At 41.4% G+C, this 22987-nt stretch overlaps 1 protein-coding gene across 2 annotated transcripts; it reads left to right on the top strand.

The window, feature by feature from the left end:
* The first annotated feature begins 538 nt into the window (after positions 1–538).
* On the top strand, positions 539–22556 carry GCC1 (GRIP and coiled-coil domain containing 1). Of its 2 annotated transcripts, none has more exons than XM_077264349.1 (4): positions 539–763; positions 15662–16156; positions 17972–18494; positions 20043–22556. In XM_077264349.1, the coding sequence occupies exons 2-4, from the start codon at positions 15684–15686 to the stop codon at positions 21150–21152; spliced, it is 2106 nt and encodes a 701-aa protein (XP_077120464.1). In that variant the 5' UTR covers positions 539–763; positions 15662–15683; the 3' UTR covers positions 21153–22556. The 2 variants fall into 2 exon arrangements, with proteins under 2 accessions (XP_077120464.1, XP_077120465.1); XM_077264350.1 differs by lacking the exon at positions 539–763 and adding an exon at positions 15239–15322.
* The last annotated feature ends 431 nt before the right edge of the window (positions 22557–22987 follow it).

Below are 22987 nucleotides of genomic sequence, written 5' to 3'. Positions count from 1 at the left end.
CCCTGTGCAGTGGATTCGGGACCTTGGGCATACGCACACCACCAAGCCACCAACGGAAAACTAAGCAAGATCTGGGGGAAGACACCACGCCCTTTTGACCAGACCAGCCTGATTGACAGGCGAAAACGGCTACTTTGGTAACGTATTTCGGCAGCATAGGTGGGGAATCGGGGTCCACAAAATACACTATTGTAATGCACAGCTCAGGCCCTATTTAACGGTATTTTTATCTCATACGGAAAAAACGGGGTGACAGGTTCCCTTTAAATGAATAGATTACAAGTTATACTACACTACATCTTTTCCAACAAAACTATAAATCAATTTGCTCCCCCAGATCTATAACATGCTGCCTGTAAATCATACTACATGTTCTACATGACAGGTTCCCTATAGCAGTACTGTGACTGTGAGGAAACAGTACGGAGGTCGGAGTGAGAATCAGGGGACTGGTGACTCCTCAGGGCATTCATCGTTGGAGCTAGACCCCATCCCCCTCCCCCTCCCCCAACTGCACTATGGCGAACGCTGCCACATCACGTGACCCGGGAAGCCGCCACCAGAAGGACAGGACTTGTCATCCCTGGTATCTTGCGTACAGGAAGCAGCGCGCCGTCCGACATATTTGTACACCCGTCTGTGAAGTAACCGGAAGTAATGTACATACCGGAGATGGATCCGGGTAGGCACGGTTGACCAGCTGGGGAGCGGACACGTCAGTCGCACCTCCCGGGTGCTTACCGGCTTATGGGAGACCTGGGAGGTAAGTATCGGGGTGCGGGGCTGTGGCCACCTGGTGTGGGCAGTGTGCTGCTCCGGCCTGGCACCTGGGAGGGTAAGAAGTGATCACTGCGGGAAGTCTGCTCAGTGCAAGGGATGGAGCTCTCTGCCCCTGGGGACAGCCATAGAGAGCATCTGTCACCTGCGTGTCCTCTGTCAGTCATATCTATCTGTGTACATGGAATGTATCTGCATGTCACTCATCTATCTGTATGCATGTCACTCATCTATCTGTATGCATGTCACTCATCTATCTGTATACATGTCACTCATCTATCTGTATACATGTCACTCATCTATCTGTATGCATGTCACTCATCTATCTGTATGCATGTCACTCATCTATCTGTATACATGTCACTCATCTATCTGTATGCATGTCACTCATCTATCTGTATGCATGTCACTCATCTATCTGTATACATGTCATTTATCTACATGTCACTCATCTATCTGTATACATGTCACTCATCTATCTGTATACATGTCACTCATCTATCTGTATACATGTCATTTATCTACATGTCACTCATCTATCTGTATACATGTCACTCATCTATCTGTATACATGTCACTCATCTATCTGTATACATGTCATTTATCTACATGTCACTCATCTATCTGTATACATGTCACTCATCTATCTGTATACATGTCACTCATCTATCTGTATGCATGTCACTCATCTATCTGTATGCATGTCACTCATCTATCTGTATACATGTCATTTATCTACATGTCACTCATCTATCTGTATACATGTCACTCATCTATCTGTATACATGTCACTCATCTATCTGTATGCATGTCACTCATCTATCTGTATACATGTCATTTATCTACATGTCACTCATCTATCTGTATACATGTCACTCATCTATCTGTATACATGTCACTCATCTATCTGTATGCATGTCACTCATCTATCTGTATACATGCCACTCATCTATCTGTATACATGCCACTCATCTATCTGTATACATGTCACTCATCTATCTGTATACATGTCACTCATCTATCTGTATACATGTCACTCATCTATCTGTATACATGTCATTTATCTACATGTCACTCATCTATCTGTATACATGTCACTCATCTATCTGTATACATGTCATTCATCTATCTGTATACATGTCACTCATCTATCTGTATACATGTCATTCATCTATCTGTATACATGTCACTCATCTATCTGTATACATGCCACTCATCTATCTGTATACATGTCACTCATTTATCTGTATACATGCCACTCATCTATCTGTATACATGTCACTCATCTATCTGTATACATGTCACTCATCTATCTGTATACATGTCACTCATCTATCTGTATACATGCCACTCATCTATCTGTATACATGTCACTCATTTATCTGTATACATGCCACTCATCTATCTGTATACATGTCACTCATCTATCTGTATACATGTCACTCATCTATCTGTATACATGTCACTCATCTATCTGTATACATGCCACTCATCTATCTGTATACATGTCACTCATTTATCTGTATACATGCCACTCATCTATCTGTATACATGTCACTCATCTATCTGTATACATGTCACTCATCTATCTGTATACATGTCACTCATCTATCTGTATACATGCCACTCATCTATCTGTATACATGCCACTCATCTATCTGTATACATGTCACTCATCTATCTGTATACATGCCACTCATCTATCTGTATACATGTCACTCATCTATCTGTATACATGTCATTTATCTACATGTCACTCATCTATCTGTATACATGTCACTCATCTATCTGTATACATGTCACTCATCTATCTGTATACATGTCATTTATCTACATGTCACTCATCTATCTGTATACATGTCACTCATCTATCTGTATACATGTCATTTATCTACATGTCACTCATCTATCTGTATACATGTCACTCATCTATCTGTATGCATGTCACTCATCTATCTGTATGCATGTCACTCATCTATCTGTATCCATGTCACTCATCTATCTGTATACATGTCACTCATCTATCTGTATACATGTCACTCATCTATCTGTATGCATGTCACTCATCTATCTGTATACATGTCACTCATCTATCTGTATACATGTCACTCATCTATCTGTATACATGTCATTTATCTACATGTCACTCATCTATCTGTATACATGTCACTCATCTATCTGTATACATGTCACTCATCTATCTGTATACATGTCATTTATCTACATGTCACTCATCTATCTGTATACATGTCACTCATCTATCTGTATACATGTCACTCATCTATCTGTATACATGTCACTCATCTATCTGTATACATGTCACTCATCTATCTGTATACATGTCACTCATCTATCTGTATGCATGTCACTCATCTATCTGTATACATGTCACTCATCTATCTGTATACATGTCACTCATCTATCTGTATACATGTCACTCATCTATCTGTATACATGCCACTCATCTATCTGTATACATGTCACTCATCTATCTGTATACATGTCACTCATCTATCTGTATACATGTCACTCATCTATCTGTATACATGTCATTTATCTACATGTCACTCATCTATCTGTATACATGTCACTCATCTATCTGTATACATGTCACTCATCTATCTGTATACATGCCATTCATCTATCTGTATACATGTCACTCATCTATCTGTATACATGTCACTCATCTATCTGTATACATGTCACTCATCTATCTGTATACATGTCATTCATCTATCTGTATACATGTCACTCATCTATCTGTATGCATGTCACTCATCTATCTGTATGCATGTCACTCATCTATCTGTATGCATGTAACTCATCTATCTGTATCCATGTCACTCATCTATCTGTATACATGTCACTCATCTATCTGTATACATGTCACTCATCTATCTGTATACATGTCACTCATCTATCTGTATGCATGTCACTCATCTATCTGTATACATGTCACTCATCTATCTGTATGCATGTCACTCATCTATCTGTATGCATGTCACTCATCTATCTGTATACATGTCACTCATCTATCTGTATACATGTCACTCATCTATCTGTATGCATGTCACTCATCTATCTGTATACATGTCACTCATCTATCTGTATACGTGCCACTCATCTATCTGTATACATGCCACTCATCTATCTGTATACATGTCACTCATCTATCTGTATGCATGTCACTCATCTATCTGTATACATGTCACTCATCTATCTGTATACATGTCACTCATCTATCTGTATACATGTCACTCATCTATCTGTATGCATGTCACTCATCTATCTGTATACATGTCACTCATCTATCTGTATACATGTCACTCATCTATCTGTATACATGTCACTCATCTATCTGTATACATGTCATTTATCTACATGTCACTCATCTATCTGTATACATGTCACTCATCTATCTGTATGCATGTCACTCATCTATCTGTATGCATGTCACTCATCTATCTGTATGCATGTCACTCATCTATCTGTATACATGTCATTTATCTACATGTCACTCATCTATCTGTATACATGTCACTCATCTATCTGTATACATGTCACTCATCTATCTGTATACATGTCACTCATCTATCTGTATACATGTCACTCATCTATCTGTATACATGCCACTCATCTATCTGTATACATGTCACTCATTTATCTGTATACATGCCACTCATCTATCTGTATACATGTCACTCATCTATCTGTATACATGCCACTCATCTATCTGTATACATGTCACTCATCTATCTGTATACATGCCACTCATCTATCTGTATACATGCCACTCATCTATCTGTATACATGTCACTCATCTATCTGTATACATGTCACTCATCTATCTGTATACATGCCACTCATCTATCTGTATACATGTCATTTATCTACATGTCACTCATCTATCTGTATACATGTCACTCATCTATCTGTATACATGTCACTCATCTATCTGTATACATGTCACTCATCTATCTGTATACATGTCATTTATCTACATGTCACTCATCTATCTGTATACATGTCACTCATCTATCTGTATACATGTCACTCATCTATCTGTATACATGTCACTCATCTATCTGTATACATGTCACTCATCTATCTGTATACATGTCACTCATCTATCTGTATACATGTCATTTATCTACATGTCACTCATCTATCTGTATACATGTCACTCATCTATCTGTATACATGTCACTCATCTATCTGTATGCATGTCACTCATCTATCTGTATGCATGTCACTCATCTATCTGTATGCATGTCACTCATCTATCTGTATGCATGTCACTCATCTATCTGTATACATGTCATTTATCTACATGTCACTCATCTATCTGTATACATGTCACTCATCTATCTGTATACATGTCACTCATCTATCTGTATGCATGTCACTCATCTATCTGTATACATGTCATTTATCTACATGTCACTCATCTATCTGTATACATGTCACTCATCTATCTGTATACATGTCACTCATCTATCTGTATACATGTCACTCATCTATCTGTATACATGTCACTCATCTATCTGTATGCATGTCACTCATCTATCTGTATACATGTCACTCATCTATCTGTATACATGTCACTCATCTATCTGTATACATGTCACTCATCTATCTGTATACATGCCACTCATCTATCTGTATACATGTCACTCATCTATCTGTATACATGTCACTCATCTATCTGTATACATGTCACTCATCTATCTGTATACATGTCATTTATCTACATGTCACTCATCTATCTGTATACATGTCACTCATCTATCTGTATACATGTCACTCATCTATCTGTATACATGTCACTCATCTATCTGTATACATGTCACTCCTCTATCTGTATGCATGTCACTCATCTATCTGTATACATGTCACTCATCTATCTGTATACATGTCACTCATCTATCTGTATACATGTCACTCATCTATCTGTATACATGCCACTCATCTATCTGTATACATGTCACTCATCTATCTGTATACATGTCACTCATCTATCTGTATACATGTCACTCATCTATCTGTATACATGTCATTTATCTACATGTCACTCATCTATCTGTATACATGCCATTCATCTATCTGTATACATGTCACTCATCTATCTGTATACATGTCACTCATCTATCTGTATACATGTCACTCATCTATCTGTATACATGTCATTCATCTATCTGTATACATGTCACTCATCTATCTGTATGCATGTCACTCATCTATCTGTATGCATGTCACTCATCTATCTGTATACATGTCACTCATCTATCTGTATACATGTCACTCATCTATCTGTATACATGTCACTCATCTATCTGTATGCATGTCACTCATCTATCTGTATACATGTCATTTATCTACATGTCACTCATCTATCTGTATACATGTCACTCATCTATCTGTATACATGTCACTCATCTATCTGTATACATGTCATTTATCTACATGTCACTCATCTATCTGTATACATGTCACTCATCTATCTGTATACATGTCACTCATCTATCTGTATACATGTCACTCATCTATCTGTATACATGTCACTCATCTATCTGTATACATGTCACTCATCTATCTGTATACATGTCACTCATCTATCTGTATACATGTCACTCATCTATCTGTATACATGTCACTCATCTATCTGTATACATGTCACTCATCTATCTGTATACATGCCACTCATCTATCTGTATACATGTCACTCATCTATCTGTATACATGTCACTCATCTATCTGTATACATGTCACTCATCTATCTGTATACATGTCACTCATCTATCTGTATACATGTCACTCATCTATCTGTATACATGTCACTCATCTATCTGTATACATGTCACTCATCTATCTGTATACATGTCATTTATCTACATGTCACTCATCTATCTGTATACATGTCACTCATCTATCTGTATACATGCCATTCATCTATCTGTATACATGTCACTCATCTATCTGTATACATGTCACTCATCTATCTGTATACATGTCACTCATCTATCTGTATACATGTCATTCATCTATCTGTATACATGTCACTCATCTATCTGTATACATGCCACTCATCTATCTGTATACATGTCACTCATTTATCTGTATACATGCCACTCATCTATCTGTATACATGTCACTCATCTATCTGTATACATGCCACTCATCTATCTGTATACATGTCACTCATCTATCTGTATACATGCCACTCATCTATCTGTATACATGCCACTCATCTATCTGTATACATGTCACTCATCTATCTGTATACATGTCACTCATCTATCTGTATACATGTCATTTATCTACATGTCACTCATCTATCTGTATACATGTCACTCATCTATCTGTATACATGTCACTCATCTATCTGTATACATGTCACTCATCTATCTGTATACATGTCATTTATCTACATGTCACTCATCTATCTGTATACATGTCACTCATCTATCTGTATACATGTCATTCATCTATCTGTGTACATGCCACTCATCTATCTGTATACATGCCACTCATCTATCTGTATACATGTCACTCATCTATCTGTATACATGTCACTCATCTATCTGTATACATGTCACTCATCTATCTGTATGCATGTCACTCATCTATCTGTATACATGTCACTCATCTATCTGTATGCATGTCACTCATCTATCTGTATGCATGTCACTCATCTATCTGTATACATGTCACTCATCTATCTGTATACATGTCACTCATCTATCTGTATGCATGTCACTCATCTATCTGTATACATGTCACTCATCTATCTGTATACATGCCACTCATCTATCTGTATACATGCCACTCATCTATCTGTATACATGTCACTCATCTATCTGTATGCATGTCACTCATCTATCTGTATGCATGTCACTCATCTATCTGTATACATGTCACTCATCTATCTGTATACATGTCACTCATCTATCTGTATACATGTCACTCATCTATCTGTATGCATGTCACTCATCTATCTGTATACATGTCACTCATCTATCTGTATACATGTCACTCATCTATCTGTATACATGTCACTCATCTATCTGTATACATGTCACTCATCTATCTGTATACATGTCATTTATCTACATGTCACTCATCTATCTGTATACATGTCACTCATCTATCTGTATACATGTCACTCATCTATCTGTATGCATGTCACTCATCTATCTGTATGCATGTCACTCATCTATCTGTATACATGTCATTTATCTACATGTCACTCATCTATCTGTATACATGTCACTCATCTATCTGTATACATGTCACTCATCTATCTGTATACATGTCACTCATCTATCTGTATACATGCCACTCATCTATCTGTATACATGTCATTTATCTACATGTCACTCATCTATCTGTATACATGTCACTCATCTATCTGTATACATGTCACTCATCTATCTGTATGCATGTCACTCATCTATCTGTATGCATGTCACTCATCTATCTGTATACATGTCACTCATCTATCTGTATACATGTCACTCATCTATCTGTATACATGTCACTCATCTATCTGTATACATGTCACTCATCTATCTGTATACATGTCACTCATCTATCTGTATACATGTCACTCATCTATCTGTATACATGCCACTCATCTATCTGTATACATGTCACTCATTTATCTGTATACATGCCACTCATCTATCTGTATACATGCCACTCATCTATCTGTATACATGTCACTCATCTATCTGTATACATGCCACTCATCTATCTGTATACATGCCACTCATCTATCTGTATACATGTCACTCATCTATCTGTATACATGTCACTCATCTATCTGTATACATGCCACTCATCTATCTGTATACATGTCACTCATCTATCTGTATACATGTCATTTATCTACATGTCACTCATCTATCTGTATACATGTCACTCATCTATCTGTATACATGTCACTCATCTATCTGTATACATGTCACTCATCTATCTGTATACATGTCACTCATCTATCTGTATGCATGTCACTCATCTATCTGTATGCATGTCACTCATCTATCTGTATACATGTCATTTATCTACATGTCACTCATCTATCTGTATACATGTCACTCATCTATCTGTATACATGTCACTCATCTATCTGTATACATGTCACTCATCTATCTGTATACATGCCACTCATCTATCTGTATACATGTCATTTATCTACATGTCACTCATCTATCTGTATACATGTCACTCATCTATCTGTATACATGTCACTCATCTATCTGTATGCATGTCACTCATCTATCTGTATGCATGTCACTCATCTATCTGTATACATGTCATTTATCTACATGTCACTCATCTATCTGTATACATGTCACTCATCTATCTGTATACATGTCACTCATCTATCTGTATACATGTCACTCATCTATCTGTATACATGCCACTCATCTATCTGTATACATGTCACTCATTTATCTGTATACATGCCACTCATCTATCTGTATACATGCCACTCATCTATCTGTATACATGTCACTCATCTATCTGTATACATGCCACTCATCTATCTGTATACATGCCACTCATCTATCTGTATACATGTCACTCATCTATCTGTATACATGTCACTCATCTATCTGTATACATGCCACTCATCTATCTGTATACATGTCACTCATCTATCTGTATACATGTCATTTATCTACATGTCACTCATCTATCTGTATACATGTCACTCATCTATCTGTATACATGTCACTCATCTATCTGTATACATGTCACTCATCTATCTGTATACATGTCATTTATCTACATGTCACTCATCTATCTGTATACATGTCACTCATCTATCTGTATACATGTCACTCATCTATCTGTATACATGTCACTCATCTATCTGTATACATGTCACTCATCTATCTGTATACATGTCATTTATCTACATGTCACTCATCTATCTGTATACATGTCACTCATCTATCTGTATACATGTCACTCATCTATCTGTATACATGCCATTCATCTATCTGTATACATGTCACTCATCTATCTGTATACATGTCACTCATCTATCTGTATACATGTCATTTATCTACATGTCACTCATCTATCTGTATACATGTCACTCATCTATCTGTATACATGTCACTCATCTATCTGTATACATGCCATTCATCTATCTGTATACATGTCACTCATCTATCTGTATACATGTCACTCATCTATCTGTATACATGTCACTCATCTATCTGTATACATGTCATTCATCTATCTGTATACATGTCACTCATCTATCTGTATGCATGTCACTCATCTATCTGTATGCATGTCACTCATCTATCTGTATACATGTCACTCATCTATCTGTATACATGTCACTCATCTATCTGTATACATGTCACTCATCTATCTGTATGCATGTCACTCATCTATCTGTATACATGTCATTTATCTACATGTCACTCATCTATCTGTATACATCTCATTTATCTACATATTATCAGCCATCTGCATGTCATCTATCTGCAGATCTACATGTCACCGATCTCATATCTCCCCCATGTGTATACATGTCATTTATGAACAGATTATCATTGATCTATCTTGTATATCAATCATGTAATTCATCTGTATATCTACTTTTCATCTACCTATCATTGATGTTAAAAAAAAAATAAAAAAAAAAAATATATTATATATATATATATATATATATATATATATATATATATATATATATATATATATATATATATATATAGTAATTTATCTAATCTCGTCACAGGACCCCGCTATCACTAGTAATTTCAGTGGATACCTGTCATCCTACAATTGCTTCTCTCAAAAAGCCACTGCTACCACTGGAGTAAATAGTGTGTGAAGGTTTGGGGATTATGTGTGTTTACATTGTGGTAGTATTGGGCTTACTGCAGCATCACTGTCATCCTTAAAGGGAACCTGTCACCCCGTTTTTTCCGTATGAGATAAAAATACTGTTAAATAGGGCCTGAGCCGTGCATTACAATAGTGTATTTTGTGGACCCCAATTCCCCACCTATGCTGCCGAAATACGTTACCAAAGTAGCCGTTTTCGCCTGTCAATCAGGCTGGTCTGGTCGGATGGGCGTGGTGACATCGCTGTTTCTTCCCCCAGATCTTGCTTATTTTTCCATTGGTGGCGTAGTGGTTTGCGCATGCCCAAGTGCCGAATCCACTGCAGAGTTGTGAGGAAAAAGAGCGCGATCTGCGCTATTACCCTGGTGATGAGTGGGGGTGGCCATCTTCCTGTATCCGCGCGTGCGCGGATGGAGCGCTCTGCTGCCCGGGGCTTCAGGAAAATGGCCGCAGGATGCCGCGCGTGCGCAGATGGAGATCGCGGTGGCCATTTTCCTGAAGCAGAGTTCGCATCTCTGCTTCAGGAAAATGGCCGCCGCGATCTCCATCTGCGCACGCGCGGCATCCCGCGGCCATTTTCCTGAAGCCCCGGGCAGCAGAGCGCTCCATCTGCGCACGCGCGGCCACAGGAAGATGGCCGCCCCCACCGATCACCAGGGGAATAGCGCAGATCGCACTCTTTTTCCTCACAACTCTGCAGTGGATTCGGCACTTGGGCATTCGCAAACCACTACGCCACCAACGGAAAAATAAGCAAGATCTGGGGGAAGAAACAGCGATGTCACCATGCCCATCCGACCAGACCAGCCTGATTGACAGGCGAAAACGGCTACTTTGGTAACGTATTTCGGCAGCATAGGTGGGGAATCAGGGTCCACAAAATACACTATTGTAACGCACAGCTCAGGCCCTATTTAACAGTATTTTTATCTCATATGGAAAAAACGGGGTGACAGGTTCCCTTTAAGGTACCGTTACACTAAACGACTTACCAACGATCACGACCAGCGATACGACCTGGCCGTGATCGTTGGTAAGTCGTTGTGTGGTCGCTGGGGAGCTGTCACACAGACAGCTCTCTCCAGCGACCAACGATCAGGGGAACGACTTCGGCATCGTTGAAACGGTCTTCAACGATGCTGAAGTCCCCCTGCAGCACCCGGGTAACCAGGGTAAACATCGGGTTACTAAGTGCAGGGCCGCGCTTAGTAACCCGATATTTACCCTGGTTACCATTGTAAAAGTTGAAAAAAAAAACAGTACAGACTCACATTCTGATGTCTGTCACGTCCCCCGGCGTCCACAGGGTTAAAACTGCTTTCGGCATGAGCGCTGGTAATGCACGCGCTGCTGCCGAGAGCTTCCCTGCACTGAATGTGTCAGCGCCGGCCGTAAAGCAGAGCACAGCGGTGACGTCACCGCTGTGCTCTGCTTTACGGCCGGCGCTGACACAGTCAACCCTGTGGACGCCGGTGGACGTGACAGACATCAGAATGTGAGTATGTAGTGTTTTTTTTTTAACTTTTACAATGGTAACCAGGGTAAATATCGGGTTACTAAGCGCGGCCCTGCACTTAGTAACCCGATATTTACCCTGGTTACAAGTGAACACATCGCTGGATCGGCGTCACACACGCCGATCCAGCGATGACAGCGGGTGATCAGCGACCAAAAAAAGGTCCTGATCATTCCCATCGACCAACGATCTCCCAGCAGGGGCCTGATCGTTGGTCGCTGTCACACATAACGAGATCGTTAGCGGGATCGTTGCTTACGTCACCAAAAGCGTGACGTTGCAACGATATCGTTAACGATATCGTTATGTGTGACTCAGCCTTTAGTGTTTGGGGAACAATGCAGGAAGGGCGAGCGGTAATGCTTGTTATATGCCACTACACACGGCATCTGGCTCCGGTGTTAATTATTATTATTGTATTATTATTATGCTTTTTTTTATAGCGCCATTTATTCCATAGCGCTTTACATGTGAAAAGGGGGCAAAAATAGACAAATACATTAAACATGAGCAAAAAACAAGACACAGGTACATAAGGAGGGAGGACCCTGCTCGCGAAGGCTCACAGTCTGCAGGGGATGGGAGAGGATACGCTAGGAGAGGGTGGAACTGGTTTTTCAGCGGTCCACTAGGTTGAGGATCACTGCAGGCTGTAGGCTTGTCAGAAGAGGTGAGTCTTCAGGTTCTTTTTGAAGGTTTCTGTCGTAGGCGAGAGTCTGATATGTTGGGGTAGAGCATTCCCGAGTATGGGGGAAGCACGGGAGAAGTCTTGGATGCGGTTGTGGGAAGAAGAGATGAGAGGGGAGTAGAGAAGGAGATCTTGAGAGGATTGGAGGTTGCGTGCAGGTAAGTACCGGGAGACCATGTCACAGATTTATGTAGGAGACTTGTTGTGGATGGCTTTGTATGTCATTGTAAGGGCTCATACTCACTTGCAAGCAAAACGGACGAGTGCAATCCGATAAAAAATCGGATTTCACTCGGACCAATCTTATTCAATAGGTGACATCTCATTTGCGATTTTTTTCTCAGCCGAAATTGGACAGAAAAAAATCGCAGCATGCTGCAAATCTCGCCAATGCAAGTCAATGGGTGCGAGAAAAAAAACGGATGGAATACGGACCATCCGTTTTCCGTCCATTTTTTACAGATACCTTACCATTCTGTGGCATAGAACACTGTAAATGGTCCTGTAAATGACTGTATAAAAATTGTTGAAGAGAAAAAAAACGCATTGCATACGGATGTCATACAGATGGTGCGATTAAAAATCGCATTGAACTCTCATGACAATCGCATGACAATCACATAGTTTGCATCCAATTTTTTCGGTCCAGATTACGGACCATTTTTTTTCTAGCAAGTGAGTATGGGCCCTAAGGGTTTTGAACTGGAGTCTCTGGGCGATAGGAAGCCAGTGAAGGGCTTGGCATAGGGAAGAGGCTGGGGATTAGCGGGGAGACCGGTAGATTAGTCGGGCAGCAGAGTTTAGGATGGATTGGAGTGGTGCCGGAGGGCAAGAGGGGAGGCCAGAGAGTAGGAGGTTGCAGTAGTCAAGGCAGGAGATGATAAGGGCATGCACTAGTGTTTTTGTGGTGCCGCGGTCAAGGAATGCGCAGATACGGGAAATGTTTTTGAGTTTGAGATGGCAGGAGGAGGTAAGGGATTGGATATGTGGCTTGAAAGAGAGGGCAGAGTAGAGGATCACCCCGAGGTGTTAATAATGGGACGTGTACACGCGTGACATCCCTCCCGGCTGTATGCTCAGAGCTCGGTGTTTGTGGAACAAGTGAATAATAAATTACAAAGATCTGATCATATGAATATTTATATACCCGGAGAACACCTTTAACCAGTTTGATTCTCCCTAACTCTTACATTTTGTTATTGTCTGTGTATTCCTTTGTATTATTTTCTTAAAGGGAATCTGTCGGCATTATATCCCTTTAATCTGTTGTCATTGCTATAAGAACATAGAAATGTGTATCTTAGGTATCTCATACTACTAGTGATTATCCATCATTATTGTTTGTTGTAAACAGGCTGGTAATTGAGTGCTGAGCAACTTGTGTATAGTCAGTCAGTGTTTGTTAATGGTGTATTGATAAGCACAAATCACCACTTGTAAATGCATCATTAGACCTGTCTAGTGGTCCATATTTTCAGCAGGGAAGTGTGTTATGATTTTTGGGCCAAATTTTTCCATCTAGGGGAGGGGACGTGGTCAAACGATTTGCCATATAGCAGCTAGTCACAGCAATGATAATGTCCTAGTGATGAAACCTTCATTGTAAGTAAACAGCACACAGCTTGATAAGTGACTCCTTGTTGAATTCTGTGTCTCAGCCACTATCTCCTGCTGTCTTCAGATTATATAGCAAAAACCTACTCACTGATTATTTTTAATCAATGCAGTGGCCCACAAAAACTTAAAACAATGTATACTCCCCTCCCGCAGCGGCACCATTCCAGCAATGCCATCACTGCTGTTGGGTGACTTGACATTTCTATGTTACGTGATCACTGCAGCCTTTTCTATTTTGTCAGAGGGGACTTTTGATCTAATGGAATATTGATGAGCTGCAATCTGTGGACAACAACGCCATACCCACCAGGGAAAGCAGTGCTGACATTACAAGAACGGCGCTGCTGTGGGAGGAGAATATAGATTGTTGTTTTGTTTTTTCCTGTGGGGCACTGAATTGATTAAAGGGTGTCAAAAAACGCTACTAACCTGCAGATATGGGGTTAATCTGCAGCTGTGTGGCCGCCGCACTGAAAGCATATCTACTGGGAGCCTCAGGCTTTCAGTCATAGGGGCGGCGCGGCTTCAGTCACCACTCAGTACAAATAGTACTCAGTACTGAGCTGGCTGTCACTCACTATGTACTGAGTAGTGACTGAACTCGCACGTCTGACTGAAAGCCAAAGGGTGCAAGGAGGAATAAAGTTAATTTCCTACCAGCAGCCAGGCATTCAGTGCATAGTTTTACATCAATATTAACCTGCAGATTAACCTCATATCACCCAGTAAATAGCATTTTTTGGGTTGTTCAGTAGTGGACAACCCCTTTCAGCCTGAATAGCAGGGGGTGCTGCTGAGATCAGAGGACAGTTGCCTGGTGAAGAAACAACCAATGGATACTTTGGAAGGTATTTCAGATGCAATGTTCTATTCCCCAGATATGCATAATTACAATAACACACCAATGTGCCTTACGCTTCTCTGTAGCCCCAGTACTGTGGTCAGCTTCCATTTAAATCCTATTTTTGTATTCTGTCCAATGGAATCTGTCCCAGCTATGTGGCTCCCGATTACTTGTGCAGGGCTATAGTCATTTACTGATAGTTGATTGGTTGAGTGTTTGCGGTCTTTACGTTTTTTTGCAAGACGAAAAAAAAAGTACAAAGCACATCTACTGGGATTGGATATTACCCCGCAAGTAGGATTTGTGATCTTATGTTTAGATTTTTTTATTTTATTCCTTGCAGGGTGAAGACTTGAGTTGCAACCATGGAGAAGCTGGGTATGAATTTCGGTGGTGGCCCCAGTAAGAAAGAACTACAAGAATTGGTGGAAACTCAGAGGAAGCAGCTGCTTCAGTATCAGGCTCGGCTAAAAGATGTTGTGCGGGCATACAAGAGTCTCTCAAAAGAAAAAGAGGCTCTGGAGGCCAGCCTTCATGTCTTGTCCACTTCTCAGGAGCCTGGAACACTTTCCTCGGAGGGCGAGGAGCCACATGACGACCAGCACTCCACACACAGTGAGGATAGTGTGGACACCGCAGGCAGCCTGCCCAGTGCTAGAGGCGGAGAGACCAGTGAAGATGAAAGAGTGGAACCTGCTCAGCACCATGGTGGTGTGGAAGAGGCGAGTGGCTCAGAAAGTGGGGTCAGCACAGCCAGCGGAGATGGTGGTCCCTCTACTGTGGCAGATACAGACAGAAGGATGGTGCAGCTTAAAAACCAGCTCGCCACTCTAACTAGGTGACCTGTCCATTGCAGTTATTACACTCATTTACCACCTTGTCCTCCCATTTATATTTTGTTTTAAAACTAATATTACAGACATTATAAAAGGGAGTGAAAACGTTATCATGTTAGAGGGAGTCTTAAAATAGTTTTCTGGTCCCACTTTCTTGTAAGCATCTTTGAAAGAGGGTGCAGACGATATATCATTTCTCCATTTATTCTCCAACTGGATGAAACAGGACCCACATTCATTGGCTGCTGTGGAGAAAACTGATTGATACAGTAGACTTCACGCATACAAACTGTAAAGGGCTACTCCAGGGAGATAGAAATTATTTGAATGACATGCCTTCATAAACTATAAAGCTAACATCCATAATGTTGTTTGTAACCCTGACAGTACCTGCTATTGTATGTGACGATGGATCGGCTCCTCAGTGCCCCCTTTGTCACGGATCAGGGTGCATGACCTGCTTCTGACTTCTGCTGACAGCTAGCCTCTGATAACATCTCCCTCCATGCTGTCCGAGATCAGGGCGCGTGGTCAGCACCTGCCAAGCTTTTAGACGCTCTAGCTGAGCTGTACCAGCCCTCACCTTCCTCTTTAAGCTATGTGCACACGTTCAGGAATTTTCGCGTTTTTTTTGCTATAAAAACGCGATAAAACCCGAAAAAAAGCATACATTAAGCATTCTATTTATTAGAATGCAATCCGCATTTTTTGTGCACATGCTGCGTTTTTTTCCGCGGCGGAATCGCATTCTGGAAAAAAACGCAGCATGTTCATTCTTTGTGTGGAATCGCGGCGATTCCACACACATAGGAATGCACTGATCCGCTTACTTTCCGCATGGAGCTATGCCCACCATGCAGGAAGTAAGCGGATCATGTGCGGTTGGTACCCAGGGTGGAGGAGAGGAGACTCTCCTCCAGGCCCTGGGAACCATATAATTGTTAAAAAAAAAAAAAGAAAATAATAAATCGTGATATTCTCACCTTCCGGCGTCAACCGCAGGCTTCACGCTCCTCGCGATGCTCGCGTTCCCAATAATGCTTTGCGGCAATGACCTGTGATGACGTGGGTCTCGTGAGACCGCTACGTCATCTGGAGTCATTGCCGTAAAGCATTACTGGGACCGGAGCATCGCGAGGAGCGGGAAAGGCTGCCGGGGACGCTGGAAGGTGAGAATATCACGATTTTTTCTTTTTTTTATTATTTTTCACATTAGATCTTTTTACTATTGATGCTGCATAGGCAGCATCAATAGTAAAAAGTTGGTCAAACACTATGTTTGACAAGTGTGACCAACCTGTCAATCAGTTTTCCACGCTAGCATTCTGCAAGCAAATTACGCTTGCAAAACGCTAGTGTTAGCGGGGAAAACGCACGCCAATTCCGCATGCGGTTTTTCCCACGGCAGGGAGTTCCGGAATTGCCGCTGCAATTCCGGACTTGTGCACATAGCCTAACACTCAGGATCCATGCCTTCTAATTTCACAGCTTCTTTATTACAATCATAGCTCCCTCCACACTCCTGTACATGACATAAAGAAGCTGCAAACACAGGCTGCGGTCAGCTGCAGAACAAGCCATGATGGTGCCTAATGTGTACTGTCATGTGTCAGGCTGAACGATACATCAGTGCTCTGAATAAAGACAAAAAGGAGGTGTCAAAGAAGACATTACAGGAAAAACACCTTGGGAGGTTTCCTATATCATCTCTTGACGCACTAACATTTTTAGTTTCTGTGGGATAAAAGATTACATCCTATATGTTAGATTGAAGAACATCGTGGTTATAATATATATATTTTTCTTTCTTCCGTCAGTGCATTGGCAACAGTAACACAAGAGAAGTCTCGCATGGAAGCCTCCTACCAAGCAGACAAGAGAAAGGCAAAACAGGAGATGGAGGAAATGGCACAAAGAATGGAGGAAGAACATGACCACTTACGAGCGGAGATTCAGGGACTACAAACTCAGATAGCAGAGAACAGGGCGAAACGGATCAGTCACCAAAATGACCGCGCACAAGAGCAGGCAGATCACGCTGCCATGCTGAAGGAATTACAGCGTCTAGTGCAAGGAGAGCGTGACCAGAGGCAAGAGGTAGAGCTGCGGCTGGAGGAAGCGAGGCAAGAATTGGCGGGAAGATCTGAACTGGCTGTTAGAGCTGAGGTAGCAGAGGAACAAAGCAAAAGGCTGCGCAGGGAAATTGAAGAATTGAAAAAGGACCTTTCTGAGGCAAGGAGGCAGAGAAAAGAGCCTGACCCTATGGTTCAGGAGCTGCAGGGAGAGCTTTGTGCAGTGAAGAGAGAGCTGGAAGCCCTGCTACAAGAGGAAAGACACAAGGTAAGCGTTATGGAATAAGTGTGCCCAACCTGGATGAAAAGGAGAGAAGAGATCACACAGGCTGCTGTAGGCATCACTTATAGCACAAAGCGTATTAGATATTTGCATAACTTCCACATTAACGATGATTAAACTTTATTTGCTTATAAAATGGAAGACCAGCTTCATAATGCCTAGTTAGTCTATAGTAGAAGTCACAAACAATAAGTGCATGGGTTATATATTTCTGTATGATTTCCGAACCTCGGTATGTCATCCAGAATCTATATGTACAAAACGATTGGTCACCAGATTTCACGATACAAACTGCTTTTACTATTTAATAGACATGGTGAGGTTGGTGTACTAACTTTGACGATCCAAGTCATAATGCCTATTTCTAATGTTTTCTTGCCTAACACTGAAATATCCATTATATGAGTCCAGCAACTTATCCAATTCACATTTCAATATTAGGCTTATTCAGGCATTTTGACATGGATATTCAAGTTCAGTACACCTGCCTCCTCCGTGTTCTCAGTTAATACTTTTACTGCCAAGGACCTATGTGATACTTATGACTGTTACTTCTAAGCTAGATTACCATTTGCCTCACAGCTGGTGACAGTGGAAGGATTGATGTAGTAACTCTTCCTAAGGCTACGTTCACATTTGCGGTCAGCGCCGCAGCGTCGGGCGCCGCAGCGGCGCCGCATGCGTCATGCGCCCCTATGTTTAACATGGGGGCGCATGGACATGCGTTGTGCTGCGTTTTGCGCCGCATGGCCGCAAGCGTTGGACGCAAGAAACGCATCAAGTTGCATTTTTTTTGCGTCCAACTTTCGGCCAAAAACGACGCATGCGGCGCAAAACGCAGCGTTTTAGCGTGCGTTTTGCCGCGTTTTTGTTTGCGTTGTGCGCTGCGGCGCCGACGCTGCGGCGCACAACGCAAATGTGAACGTAGCCTAAGATTACCTTCACAAATTAACAAAAAAAAGCTGCTTTATTAAAGAAGAGTATTAAAAAGATTGTGTCCAGTATCGAGGTAAGCTCCATTTATTTTCTGGTAGAAAGCACAATTTTTTGTTTTAGGTGTGTAAATTTTGCACCAAGGCATGTCATACACATTACATAAAAGTTGGAAGAACCCGCAGATAATCGGCTAGCCATTCAATGTATTTTGGGGCCTTCATACTCTCCCGACAGATGAGGCTGGGGGAAGGGAAAGACTCAGTCTGATGACTTTTCAGCACCTGATCCTTTGGTTCTCCAAGATATAAGCTGCTGCCAGACAATTCTGGGTGTAACCTTCTCATGGAGAACATAGGAATGTTCTGCTTGGGAACTTGGGAGATAGCTGTCGGCTGAAAATTGTGTGGCCAACACCCATCTGATGTGCATGTTTTTGGTTTTTTTTAGATGTGGAAAGATAAACTGTGTTTTCAATCAGATGGTAAATCTGTGTCTTCTAATGTGCTTCTAACCATTGAAATGGCGTAATATTAGTCTCATTCGTAGTTTATAAGTCCATTTATTTTTCCTTACATTATCATTTCAAATTTGTTTCAGAGGCTGGAGGAGGATCAGCATAATCAGCAGAGGTTCCTTCAAGAAGAGGAAAGGATACGCTCTCTTGAGTCCCAAGTATCTGAGCTATCTGAGCTCTTGGGAGCAGCTGAGACATCGAAACAGAGGGACCATGTTGCTATTCGTAAACTGCGAGAGCGCCTTTTACAACTAGAAACAGAGAACAAAACCATTGCAATGGCCACCTCAATTCATCCTCCACCTGAAGCATTTATTATGAAATCATCAGTGGGTGACGACGTGGATGAGAGTGCAGAGCAGCGTGGATCTGCTCTCTTTTACCAGCAGGAGCTTCAGCAGGTAAAAGAAGAGTTTGAGCGATACAAAGCTCGAGCTCAGGGAGTGTTGAGATCCAAAGGGGCACGTGAAGGAGAGCTGGAAGCTGGCAAGCAGAGGTTGGCAGAATTGAAAGAAAAGTATCTCAACCTGAGATGTTCTTCTGAGGAAGCAGAGAATAAACACAAGGCGGAAATGGAGACTGCACGCAAGGAACTTGTGCTATTGGCTCAGGCTCACAGGCAAGAGCTTGACCAAGTGCGCAAAGAAAGTCGTGAGAATATGGCACGAATGGAGGAAGAGTTAAGGCAACACAGAGAACGTGTCTTGGCTGTGCTTAATGAAAAGGAGCAAGAACTAGAAAGGTTGAGAGAAACTAAGATACCCACCATATGCCCACCTTTTCCAGACCCCTTAGAAAATGGGTTGGAGCTTCCTCCGAACAACTCCTCAGCTTTTCTTGTATATGTAGATCAGCTGTCTCGAAAAGAAGCAGAGATTGGGAACCTGCGGCGCAGGAAACATGAACTAGAGGCAGAACTACAAAGCATGCAGGAACGGATAGCAGAGAACCATGAGGAGTCTCACACTTTACGTGAGCAGGTCGATAAGGCTGTGCGTGACCGAAGCAGGGAAGGAGCAAATATGGAATATCTGAAAAATGTCTTGCTAGGGTTCTTGACTCTACCAGATCCCCTGGGTAGACAACGTACATTGAGCGCACTTCTGACAGTCCTGCATTTCTCCCCAGAAGAAAGAAATGCAGCCCTTAGAGCACAGGATGGGAGTAGGTGGTGGGCAGCGACTAAAAGGTGATCTAAAGTATTACATAAGGGAGTGTTGTAAAAAGTGTTGTCAATGACAATAATATTATAAGTGATTTTGACGTTTCCTGAACTATGTGGCATTCTATCTTGGGACCATAAATAATAGATGACCGTAAAGAATATTAGAGAAATCCTTTGTAAACACCGTACCAGAGTAGAAACCATGTTTATTGCTATTAAACTCTATTAACTATGTAATCTATGTTTTGTATCAATCTACAAGAAGTTATGGGTTAGTATACTGTACGGGCACAACTATCAGCAGTATTCTACACCTTAGCCTAAGTATAATACCTTTAATAATTCATAACGCAACCACACAGACTCATTTTGGCCTAACCTGCCGATACCAGTGAGCTCGGCCTGCAGTCTGTACATGGCCGCTTAACGACTTCTCCCAACTGACGATGTTGGAAGAGCTAAGGATGTCAGATTTCAGACTGTCGATCATTTTGTTATTGGTTAGATAAGCTCCAAAGGAGTCGGGCAGTGGCTTGTTCATTGGAAGGATAGGAGTTCTCCTGTGTACGGAGGAATTGGGAAAGATGGCTGGCCAACAGCTCTCTTGTGTATGTGGGGCTTTAAGCTGACCATACATTGACTATTTAACCACAGATCATTGGCTGAACTAGCTTTATTTAGTAACTTCCGGAGTTAATCCTATTTTTATAACCACCACACACATCATACAATCAGCACATCTTGGCAAATTTGACGGCATCTGCTTATGGTCTGCAAATATCTCATTTATGGTTCGCTTCAGAATACAGCTACAGTTTGATAATGTAAAACATTATTATGCCTTTCTCTTTTGGTACACCATGACGAGATCACAAACTAAGTTATTAACAGCAAAAGCATAAGCTGAACAGTGTAAAGTTACCACTTCTCTAAGGTTTGGACTTCAATACGGCTTTAAAGGGAACCTCTCAGCAGGATTGTGCACAGTAACCTACAGACTGTGTCAGGTCGGCGCCGTTATACTGATTACAGTGATACCTTTGTTGATGAAATCCATCTTGTAGTTGCTGTTTAACCCCTTCACCCCCGGAGTTTTTTTCGTTTTTCGCTCCCCTCCTTCCCAGAGCCATAACTTTTTTATTTTTCCGTCAATATGGCCATGTGAGGGCTTATTTTTTGCGGGACGAGATGTACGTTTGAACGATACCATTGGTTTTACCATGCCGTGTAACTGAAAACGGGAAAAAAATTCCAAGTGCGATGAAATTGCAAAAAAGTGCAATCTCACACTTGTTTTTTGTTTGGCTTTTTTGCTAGGTTCACTAAATGCTAAAACTGACCTGCCATTATGATTCTCCAGGTCATTACGAGTTCATAGACACCAAACATGTCTAGGTTCTCTTTTATCTAAGTGGTAAAAAAAAATTCCAAAGTTTGCTAAAAAAAAAAATAAAATTGTGCCATTTTCCGATACCCGTAGCGTCTCCAATTTTCCTGATCTGGGGTCGGGTGAGGGCTTATTTTTTGCGTGCCGAGCTGGCGTTTTTAATGACACCATTTTGGTGCAGATACGTTGTTTTGATTGCTCGTTATTGCATTTTAATGCAATGTTGCTGCGACCAAAAAAACGTACCGTATTTTCCGGCGTATAAGACGACTGGGCGTATAAGACGACCCCCCAACTTTACCAGTTAAAATATAAAATCTTCTTAAAAGTCGGGGGTCTTCTTATACACCCTATGTCGTCTTATAGGGCCGGTGAATATGTGCCTTTTGGGGGGGGGGGGAGTGATCCTGATGACGAGGGGGCGTCTCACAGGAAAGTGAGTATCCCCCATTACCTTATCGTAGCGGTGCAGCGTG

The sequence above is a fragment of the Ranitomeya variabilis genome, chromosome 5 (genome assembly GCF_051348905.1).
Source record: "Ranitomeya variabilis isolate aRanVar5 chromosome 5, aRanVar5.hap1, whole genome shotgun sequence".
NCBI classification, from domain to species: Eukaryota; Metazoa; Chordata; class Amphibia; order Anura; family Dendrobatidae; genus Ranitomeya; species Ranitomeya variabilis.
Note: the sequence above shows the minus strand (reverse complement) of the source record. Positions and strands in the feature narration are given on the sequence as shown.